The 11,790-nt window shown below is 45.0% G+C and overlaps 1 protein-coding gene across 1 annotated transcript; it reads left to right on the top strand.

Moving 5' to 3' along the window:
* Positions 1-9,601: 9,601 nt before the first annotated feature.
* On the top strand, positions 9,602-10,446 carry LOC136546650 (NDR1/HIN1-like protein 1). Its single transcript, XM_066538615.1, has one exon. It carries the CDS (start codon positions 9,627-9,629, stop codon positions 10,281-10,283), a length of 657 nt encoding a protein of 218 aa, XP_066394712.1. The 5' UTR covers positions 9,602-9,626; the 3' UTR covers positions 10,284-10,446.
* Positions 10,447-11,790: the final 1,344 nt, after the last annotated feature.

The following is an 11,790-nucleotide window of genomic DNA, read 5'->3' as shown; positions in this document are numbered from 1 at the left end:
CCCAGGGCTCTCACGACGCATAGGATCGGATGGGACTAGCACGCCACCCTAGTGCTCCAAGGATGGACTACTCCGACGACCACTCCGACGGCCACGCCGCCACATGAATAGGCCACAGGGCTCGGACATGCCGCCCCTGTTGGCACGACGCCGCATAGTTAACACATGTACTGTCCTTGTCCTCCCTTCATCTATAAAAGGAGAGGACTTGGGCCACTTAGAGAGAGGGGGGGGGGGGACGGAGAAGAATGCCTTGTAACACACACACGCACACATCCCAGCCGCCTGAGAGCAATGTCTTAAACGGCCCACACGACACCTTGTCGAGACCTGGGACTAGCTCCCTCTCTCCCCTAGCTTATAACCCCCTACTACAAGCACTTCGATGCAAGGAATACAAGATCGATCTCTTAGACTAGACGTAGGGCATCGATTGCCTGAACCAGTATAAATCTTGTGTCTCTTTGCATCACCATCCGGGATTAGGGGCACGCAGTTCAAATTCACTGGTTGGTTGAGGACCCCCCCCGGTCCGAAACACCGACACTACCCATTCTACATATTTGTATTGCAGGATCATCATCCAGGTGATCGAACCACCAGTGCTCAGACTTCTTCACCGATCAACTAGTCAGACCGCTAGGTTCATGGACTTCGTTGCCGACCAGTTGATCGGACTGTTCGTCGGTCGCTTCTACTCAATGCTCACTTCATCACCGACCAGTTGACCAGACTGTTTGTCGCTCGTGCTTCATCGCCAGCTACGCCGAGGGCTCCTCAGTGCTCGGACATTGCCAGATATGTTGGGGACTCCTCGGTGCTCGGACATCACCAGCTACGCCGGTTACTCCTCGATGCTCGGATTCTTCGTGCTCGGGGACTAAGTGGGCACAACTCACCCCACTTCACCTTAAGGACATCACCATCTACATCGGGGACTCCTCGGTGTTCGGACATCGCCAGCTACGCCGGGGACTCCTCGGTGCTCGGACATCGCCAGCCACGCCGGGGACTCCCTTGATGGTCGGATCTTGCTATGCCTCATCGGTGTGCTATCAAGATGCTCCATGTTGTTCAAATCAGGGTGCTGATCTTGGGTAGCACATCTGGGGTCCTAATACGCGCATGTTAGACGACGTCGGCAAGCTTTCAGACTTCTTTTTCTTTGACCTGCTACAAGATTCATTCTTCATCTTTCAGTAGGCTCGGGGACTAAGTAGGCACACTTCACCTTGCGGTGAATGTGCGCTTTTCAATTCAGGGCTCTGCTCGTGGACTGGTTGCCTGCTCGGCCAGTCTTCTATCTTTCTTCTACTTTCTAACCTTGGTACCACGAGACTACGTCACCTACTATCAGGCTCGGGGACTAGCTGTGGGGGTATGACCCCCGGTATCCACAAGACACGACATGGGCCGCACCCTCAGAGGTGGCCCAGCCCACAAGATCAAGACATGCACGACACTGGTCGACGTGCACCACAAGATATTGTATAGTACCAAATAGGATACTTTCCTTGTAACCATACCCCTCCAGAGTATATAAGGAGAGACAGGGGTCTCCTAGACGACATCTCCATCAGATCTTATATTCAATACAATACACCAAAGACACAGGACGTAGGGTATTACGTCGATCAGACGGCCCGAACCTATCTAAATCGATGTCTCTACGCCTTGTGTCACCATCCGGTTCCTGATTACGCGCACCTCCATCGATCAATCTACCTTCGTGGAATATCACTTGGAGGACTGCTGAGCATCTTTTATCGACAGTCACCATAGCCGAGGCAGACCTCCACCCATGCTTGCTAGATGCGGTGAACGAGCAATTGCTAGTACTAACTCTAAGCTAGTAAATATAAAGCGAGAGAGACTATAGCAAATAGCCCTGAATATCGTGTTGTGAGATAGATACATCGTGAAATATGTAAGACACTAAGACAGTAAGACTATCTATTAAATGAATGCTAGTCTCTTACTTTTTATACTATTTAATAATTACAAAAACTGATTTAGCTATCTCTAAGCTAGACTTTCGGAGACGCTCTTAGACTGTCTCCAACAACCGTTATCTAAAATACAAGACCAATCCCACGTTTGGGTAGCGCTACAGGCAAATAGTTATGAATGTATAGCAGCAAACACCACGTTTCAGAAGCAAATTACCATAGTTATGAGTGTATAGCAGCAAACACCATATCGAGTAATCTTCACAAGCAATAGCGAACATCAAAGAGTGCCTTTCAGGAAATGAACCAGAGATCTAAAGCCTGTTCGCTTGAACTTATCAGCCGGCTTATCGGCTAGAATCTACAGTATTTTTCTCTCACAACACAACAACTTTAGTCTGCTTATCAGTCGGCTTTAATACGAGTCGAACAGGCCAAGTTCCCCACGTTTCGAACCTTCCTAGTACTTCCTTAACACGTCAGTCGATGCCCACCAAGCGGCACGGAAATGATCATGCATTCTCGAGTCTTGACATGTTTGTTTTAGCGTTGTCGCCTTGGTCGTCGATTATACGTGAGCGAGGAGACACAGTCAGAATCCGGCCGAACGCACGGAGAATGCGCGTCAGGTAAACGCTCTTGGACGCCGATGACGCTGATTTTCACCGGCGAACGGCGAGACGGGAGAGGCCATGGAATCGGCGATCCTCGCGCCGCTGCTCAGCCTGCATTCAGCCTGTTCATTTGGCTGTGGCTTGTCGTAAACGATCGTAAATTTTTAGCCGGAATAATATTTTTCTTTCACATAAATCAGCCAGCAGTACTTCTTCACGAACCAACAACGATACGAACCAGCCAATCGAACAGGCTGATTAAACGCTGATGGTTAACAATTAATAGTACGTTCTGTCTACCACGAAGGGCGCTGAGACACGAAAGTATCATTGCTGGTTGCCTGCTGCTGGCCTGCTTCAAGGGCGCGACAGATATGGCGACGACGGCCTGCCCAGTTGGCAGTTGCCAAGGGCCAAGTACCGGCGCCAGTGGACTGGTCACCGGCTCAGGCATTCCGCAGTGTGTAGGCGATGCTCAAAAAATAATGGGCCCCACAATCAAGAATAGACATCGGTGCTTCCTATGTTTGCAGTGTGGTGCAACTTATGACATCACTTACAGAGCCCACTAGATATAATAAAAAAATAAATAAAGAAAGGTAAAGGACATCGGATTGGTGCATGCAGAGTTTTCACTTGTTGAGCAGCACCGACACAGAAGCATCGACACAAGAAATCTTTCTTTAATATTTGGACATCAGCGCAACTATATGTTTCGCTCCGAGTTTTTCTAGCATCACTCAGTTTTGGGCATCGCCAGCTACAGTGGTAGAAGTGATGTTCCAAATTTCTCTCACCTGGGCATCACTCTCGGCTCACACTGCCGAAGGTCTCAGTGGCTCACCCTCTTCCCGAGCCTTTTTCTGGGTCAATGGCTCATGCCAGACTCAGCTGGATGATGCCCCGGGGCAGGAACGATGGCACACGCCAAATGACCTGACGGAGCAGCACAATGCACAAAGCAAAGGAGAAGCATACAGTACGTAGCGTAGTACGTACGCCTACGACGTAGCTCCTACGTACGTGAGGTGACTAGGCATCGCTATGCAAGATTGAGACAACCGAATGCATGCCGCTCCACTCGTACCCTACGGTCTACGGATTTGCCTACTCCCTGCCTAGTAGCAAATTCAGACAGAGCGGCAAGTAGTAGGTGGTAGAGGTCTACGGATTTGCCTACTCCCTGCCTAGTAGACCGTGCTGTCTCCTGCTCCTGCCTCCGCGATTCAGGCAGGCAGCCCTGTAGCTCCAGGTCCAGGCCTGACTGCCTCCTTGTTTGCTCGGGCATCGTGGGTGTTCAGTTCCACCCAAAATCCCAAAAAGAGCTATAGTAACTATCACATCGAATATTTGCGATCCGTGCACGAAACATTAAATATAGACGAAAAAAAACTAATTGCATAATTTGGTGGAAAATTACGAGACGAACGTTTTGAGCCTAATTAATCTATATCTGAACATTAATTACCAAATAAAAATAAAAGTACTACGATAGCTCAAAATTCTAACTTCCTAAAACTAAAGACGCTCCCAAGCAGAGAGGTAGGAGAGTACTAGGCGAAGGCGAGGTCTGCAGAGAGGCAGCAGTCAGTCCTGTAGCTCCAGCTCCAGGTCCACGATATCTTGGGCCCCGTTTAGGCCTCGTTTAGATGCAAGCCAAAAACCACAAATTTTTAAGATTTTTCGTCACATCAAATCTTACGGCACATGTATGGAGTACTAAATGTAGACGAAAAAAAACTAATTACACAGTTAGTCGAGAAAACGTGAGACGAATCTTTTAAGCCTAAATAGTCCATAATTGGACAATTTTTGCCAAATAAAAACGAAAGTGCAACAGTTGGATGGCAAAGTTGGCGCCGCCCGAATTTGTTTTCCTGTAGCGCATTGTAGTATTTTGTTTGTATTTGATAATAATTGTCCAATCGTTGACTAATTCGACTCAAAACGTTCGTCTCGCAAAGTACAACCAAACTGTGCAGTTAGTTTTTGATTTCGTCAACATTTAGTACTCCATACATGTACCGTAAGTTTAATGTGACGGGGAATCTTTTTTTTCATAATGTCAAAATTTAGATTTTGGGTAACTAAACAAGGGCTTGCTGTCTCCAGCTAGGCCGAGGCGGCCAGTCTGCAGTAGCAGGGTGATATTTCCATTTGCCCAGGGCCTTGTTTAGATTGCAAGTTTTTTCATTTTCTCTCCATCACATTAATTTTTTGGACACATGGAGTATTAAATGTAGATAAAAAAATAACTAATTATACAGTTTGATTATAAATTACGAGACGAATCTTTTGAGCCTAGTTAGGCCATGATTGGACAATAATTGTCTTATAGAAACGAAAATGCTACATGCCAAATACTAATTCCTAACCCCAATCTAAACAAGGCCTAGGACGGAGTAGTTGTTTGACCCTGCTAAAATTTACTATCACATCAATGATTTAAAACGTACAAAGAGTATTAAATATAGACTAATTATAAAATTAATTACATAGATTGAAACTAATTTATGAGACGAATTTATTAAGGTTAATTAGGCTTATATTCAATCTTTCTAATTAGTATCTAAATACCGATGTAATATTTACTAAACGATAAACAATAGTCCCTGGATCAAACGCCCCGAAGCCGGAGATACGCAGGGCGTGTTTGAGACTAGGTATTGCAGGTTCCCCTCGCCTCCCCTTCGATGGCGATTGGCGCAAGCACAAGCCACAGGACGCTTGCCCAGACCGGGAGGGGAGAGGCGATTTGGCTCTCTCGAGGCAGCAAGAAATTTTTTTGCTAGCGCAGAAACTGAGACAGGGAGACACAAGATCCAAATGGCTTGCTCCATTTCTTGTTGGGTCAGGCATAGGATCCGGTAAACTTCCAAACACGCCCTACTTATTTGTTTGCCATTCCCGCATTTGGAGTAGCCATATTTTGTTTTCATCACCCGGAATGGGCGAATGGCAACACACTAGTAAACGTACCATGTTCCATGAAATCGAGCTACTCCGTACGTACGTACGTACGTACAAAACAACTCAGTGACATGAACTTCACCTACACTACACTATTTGTCATGGACATGGATGGGAAGCAGATAGAACGCAGAAATACATCGTAGTAGAAGGTTTTTGTGACTAATTTGGCGCAGAAGACAGCCAATTGTGTGAGTGGTGGGCCTTGAGCCCAATTACAGCCCATGTGAACGGGCGGTGCTTCACAGCAAAGCATATAAGCGATCCTCTTTTTTTTTATCGGATAAGCGATCCTTTTCTATACCTAATAATAAAGACAGTCAAGAGTTTCTTCCGTCCGGACTTATATATATAACTCTGTGTTTATACAAATTAGAATAGCTCTTATCCAGTGCGATATGGAGTCCGATTCCAAAACGTATTAGGTCATGTACGTGACCCGGATTCATAAGCCGTGCTCATATGTGTTAGAACAACTCGCGTCTACCAATGAGTCCGATTCTAATATATATTGGGTCAAGATCCAAAATTTCTTTCTAAAAGACTTTCATCCTATTTTTTCTTCCACCTCTCTTGTATTTTTTTCTCGGCCAGTTACTATGTCCGCATGATGGCACATAGTCCATAAAACATGGATCCGTTTCTACGTCCATGTGGTGTCATAGTCCATGACGTGCACGTCAACAGGAATCATGTACGGTACAAAATCCAGTTAGAGTTCGAAGTGGGCAATCCAAAGATGTGGACAAATCGAGCGAATAAAAAGGGAACTTGCCGAGTCCCAGGAGAGAGAGGAAAGGCAAATCGACAAAATAAAGCCTATTTGACAGGACTAAAAAATAAATTAAAATATTATTCTAATTGATTATTACGAGAAAAAAAATACGGTTCTGTCTTAAAACACTGTTCACGTAAACATTTGTTTCGTGGGTGGGCTGGCCGGCCAGCCAGCCGAACACCCTAAAAAAAAAAACGTGTGGAGGGTGTATCATATCGCCGAGTTGCGAGAGAGGCAGGGCGCATTAAGGACGTGCACGTTGTCGCTCTCCTCGTCGTCGTCCATGCCGCCGCGGTGTACCTCATCTCCGCTCCGGCGCGCCTTCCAGCTCCGTCACGTACAATGCTTCTCCGCCTCCCGGCCATGCGGCGTCGACGCGAGCTTCTTGAGCGGGAACCGGGTGCCGGGGCGGGTCGCGGTGCCGCACGAGCGTCAGAGGGCGGCCACCCAGCGTGCTTCTCATGGAGGAAGTGTGGCCCCGCCGCCGCTCGAGCGCCGAGAGCGGCCACCCAGCTTCGTTGCATCTTGAGGCACCTGAGACACACGGTTGCAACTTGCGAGTAGCAAAGACACTTGTGTTGTGAAGAGAGTGAGGAAGACATGAAGCTAGGCTGAGATGTTTCATCACAACGCCATGGACCAGCTCATGCCCAACAATGGGACGCTTCAAGACGTATGCACTCTCATGTCTATTTTGTGAGGTTGCTAGCAGGAGAGGGGAGAGAATGAGCGACCATTGACCAAACAAAGAAGACACTGAATGAAGGTGAAGACTTCGGGGGCAACGGGAAGAGGATAAGCATATAAAGAAATCATAACGTGTGGTCTTTTTCTTACGGTGGAAATTGATATATGCATGTCTATTAGATATTATAACAATAGTATACTTATTGTCTAATTGGGTCTAAATAAAGATATATCTACAAGCCTATGGTCTAATAACTAATCAAATTGTGAAATGAAAATCTGGAACAGTTTGTTGTCTAATTGAGTCTATATATATATATATATATATATATATATATATATATATATATATATATATATATATATATATATATATATATATATATATATATATATATATATATATAGGGAGAGGCTATTCAGTAGGCAGGTACAGAATAAGTTATTCTGTAGCCACCTCCATTTACCATAATTTTATATACTAATTTACGATAATGTCAATATATATTTACTATAGTTAGGTTACTATAACATATAGGGATATTTACCATAATGTTATAGTAAACCGCTTAGTAAGGAGTTACTATAATCTCATAAATTAACATAGTAAATATAGTAAACCGCTTAGTAAGGAGTTACTATAATCTCATATATATGCAAGCCTATGGTTTAACTAATCAAATCGTGGATTGAAATCTTGAACGGTTTGTAGTCTAATTGAGTCTAAATAAATATATCTATGCAATCCCTAACGTGTGAAAATTCAAAGATGTCTTCTGTCACAATCATCGACAGGCGGACAGACCATTTTTTGATACGTCGGCAACTAATTTCTTGATGACTTTAATTAAACATTAGAATCACATATTTTTATGGATGTAAAAAAAGTCAAAGAACTCGATATTTAACTGTAGCAACACATGTATAATATAAAAGTTAAAGCTATGATATATATAAATATAAATATAAATATATATTTTTTGTGTTTTGTAACATGAGAAAATAAATCTATCAAGGTCGTATTTTAATTTAATACAGGATTAAGAGGACATTGTCATATTATTGTTGTCAGCATCAACTTATATTATGGGTGTCATGGTCATCATAAAATAAATTATACTCCCCTATTCAAATTGTAAATCATTCTCACTTTTTAAATACATAGGTTATGTTATTACGTACCTAGGTATACATAACTTCTATAGATTTTATAAAAAAAATAAACATAAATAGATATTATGATAATTCATCGTTTTCAACGAATGTTTGATAGTTTTATCTCTCGCTGCAATGCACGAGTATTTTTGCTAGTTTTTTTTAAGGCAAAGCATATAAGCTGCATCACCTATAACGAGAGAAGACGATTAATAGCTGAAATCAAATTCTCCTGAGATTCTATTCTTCTTGGCCTCTCCCATACTGTTCTTCTGTTCCAGAATTCTCTCTTCTCCTGCATATCTGCTGTGGCATTTTATTTGTGAATACTTTCTATCTTTTGGAGCGTGCATGAATTTGGGGTCGTTTTAGGGAAGACAAAATTTCCTATTTGGCCATATTAAAATCAAGTCTTCCCTCCTTAGCCTGAGCCAATTTGAACTTACCTATTTGATCCTAAATCTATCTTTGATTCCTCTTATGGCATTTCCGTCAGTTTACTCCTCTAGCGTCAGTGTTATCCTAAACGCTATATAAACAGTAAACAGTCGGTCACTTACCGTTTAGCCCACTATTCGGGCAAAACGGGTGTTTAAACGGTAAAACAACCGGTTAAACGGAATCGGTGTACCACCGTATAGCGTTTAAATGGTGTGTAAACAGGCTAAACGGCCGTTTAGACGAACAGTGTCTAGCGGTGTTAAGTAGGGACGAAAAGACCATTTTACTCGTGTACGCGAAATTAACCTTAAGCAAATCATCACAAAGTAAAAAGACCATTTTGCTGACGAACACTCGGGCCCATGTAAAAAAAGTGGTCGGAGAAGTGAATACTATCTTTTTCTTTCTGAGTATAGATTTCTTTACGATGGATGGTATATATTTTTGTTAGGCACAACAAAAGATTGAATTTATTCTTCTCCAACACACTGCCAGAGGTTTGGCCGTAAGAGGAGAGCGCACTAATATCCAAAAATAGAGTGATACACTCACACCTCGTGTCCACACAAAAGGAAAGCACGGGTGGCGACCACGCCTTTCCGCCGAAAGCAAAAACCAGAGCGCATGCACATCTAGAATTCTGTCTTCTTCAACAAAGAGGGACCTTGGCCGCTAGGATCTCCTTGACAGCCCACTGCTCCCTCGCACTATGGGCACATTTGGATCTGCCCTCGCGCTGGACGTGCCTGCCAGGCAAGCGACCCTAGCCCCAGGGGATTGAAATCGAACGCATGGGAGGCAGCATCCAAACAGGCCCTCTATCTGCAAGCAACAACACGCTCTGCACGTCTACCCCCGTGACCCTCTCCAGTGTCCAGAGCTACAACAGATGTTCGTCAGTTATGTCCGCGGCGATGTTGTGCACGAAACACCGAAGCAAAAGAAAAAGAGAACGACGCCGTTGCCGACCCAGACGCCATAATTCCATAAAGGAAGCTTTCTCCGCACAAGAAACCAAACCGTGACGCAGCCATGGGGCAGCAGCTCTGCGAGATGCACCGCGCGCGCCGCCGCGCCCGCATCATCGCTACCGCCCTCCTCGTCGCCTCCGTCGCTACCGCCACCGTGCTCGTGGTGTACCTCGTCTTCCGTCCGCTGAAGCCGCAGGCCTCCGTGGTGCGCGCCGCCGTGTACCGCATGGCCGCGACCGCCGGAAACTCCTCGGAAGGGAGGGGTCCGCCATACACGCTCGCGGCGAGCGTGCGATTCACGACGCTGCTGCACAACCCGAGCGACCGCGCCACGGTGTTCTACGACAGCCTCTTTGCCTACGTGACATATCGCGGGGAGACGGTGGCGCCCCCCGTGCCGCTGCCCGGGATGGTCCAGGAGCGCGGTGCCGACGTGGCGCTGTCGCCGCGTTTCGGCCTTGGCGGCGCGGTGCCCGTGCCGGTGTCGGCAGACACGGCGCAGGCGCTGGAGGGCGACTGTGCGGCACACCGCGTCGAGCTCCGCCTCGTCGTCATGGGCCGGGTCAAGTACAGGAGCGGGCCATTGATGACCGGGTGGCGCGGGCTGTACCTGCGCTGTGATGCGACCGTCGGCCTCGGGGTGGACGCCACCGTGGGCGGGGACGAAGCCGGGGACGTGCCACTTCTCGAGTACCCCAAGTGCTCCGTCGACGCTTGAGTTGATCCTTGATCGGCGCAATGCATGCGCGCTCAGATGATCAAATATTCAGAGTTCTTGTGGAGAATAAGGAATTGGGAAAAACATATTTGTGTGTCCAGGCATGCTGATTCATACATTTGTACGAGTCGCTTAGTTTTTGTCGCTCCACTGTTTTCTAGCCTGGGAAATTTGATCCGCTTTATAACATTTCAAAAAAAAATTTGTCCTGCTTAAATCATAAATAAATTCTATATCTAAACAAACAAAAATGTATGCGCGCTTCAATGGGAAGTGTAGCTTGCTACACGGTCATTTGGTCCGTCCGTGTCAATGATATGAGTTAGGTGCAATAATAGATTAATCATCTATGATAAATTGACCCACATGTTGACTTAGCTTAGGCTATTGTGTGTACTTGTGCTGAGGTTAAGAAAGGTGAAACGTGAGCTGCACGCTCGTGCACGCTGAGTCGCGATGTGTATGGACTCGGTCTTGGACAGCCAGGTTACGACACGAGTGGTGCATCATTATTGAAGGTTTTGTAGCTCTAAATAATAGCAGGCGAACGATGTAGGATTTTTTGGGACTTAAGTCCTACCATGTGTCTATGTTTGCCGTATGTGAAATTGAGAAGGGTGAAAATAAGGGATGACAAAAATCAAGGGGCAAAGAAGAGGTGTGTGCATGAGTGAGAGGGGCAATTATTTGGATAGAGGTGAGACTAAGGATCATGAGATGAGCGGACAGAGGAATAAAGGTTGATAAATGAAGGACGAAGAAAATGTATGTGTATGAGCGAGAGGGGGCAATTATTAGGAGAGGTGGGACTATGAGATGAGCGGATAGGGGAGAGATCTATGAGTGAGAAGGACAAAGAAGATTATTGGGAGAGAGGTAGGATTGTGAGATGAGCGAATAGGGGAGATAGTTTGAGAGGGGGATGGATTTTTTTGCACATTTTAATATTACTATAGATATAGATGAGAGAGTTAGAAAGAGAGAAACAAAAGAAATCTACATATTTTAATATTATTAGTATATATATATATATAGATATAGATATAGATATAGGTAGAGATAGATACATATATAGATATAAATACAGATACGGATACAAATACAGATATATACTAGACCAAAGTTGTTGTTTGAACTCCCTCCCTTACGGCCTTATTGGGTCCGATGTCCTCTATTTTCTTTTCCTTCCATTCTACTATCGTCTTCATCTTAGCAATCGGGATTAGGGCGTGTTGGCTTTCGACGTCAATTGGGTGGCAGGACTTTGGGTCAGGCCCGGTTCCGTCAATTTATAGGCCTAGAGCGAAGCAACAGAAATAGGCTCTTTAATACAACTTTAAGAATATAATGATGTTTCTAATAAGTGTAATGCGTGCCAAAGAAACATTGTTATCAAACAAGTTATACATCTTATTTTACCTTAAAATTTTATTCTGAGATTTACTGATGCGAAGTCATTGATGGTGACATCAATATCAATTTCATCTTATAATTTCTTCTCGATGCA

The sequence above is a fragment of the Miscanthus floridulus genome, chromosome 3 (assembly GCF_019320115.1).
Source record: "Miscanthus floridulus cultivar M001 chromosome 3, ASM1932011v1, whole genome shotgun sequence".
In the NCBI taxonomy this organism is placed as follows: domain Eukaryota; kingdom Viridiplantae; phylum Streptophyta; class Magnoliopsida; order Poales; family Poaceae; genus Miscanthus; species Miscanthus floridulus.
The sequence above is the reverse complement of the archived record's forward strand: the minus strand, read 5'-3'. Positions and strand labels throughout refer to the sequence as shown.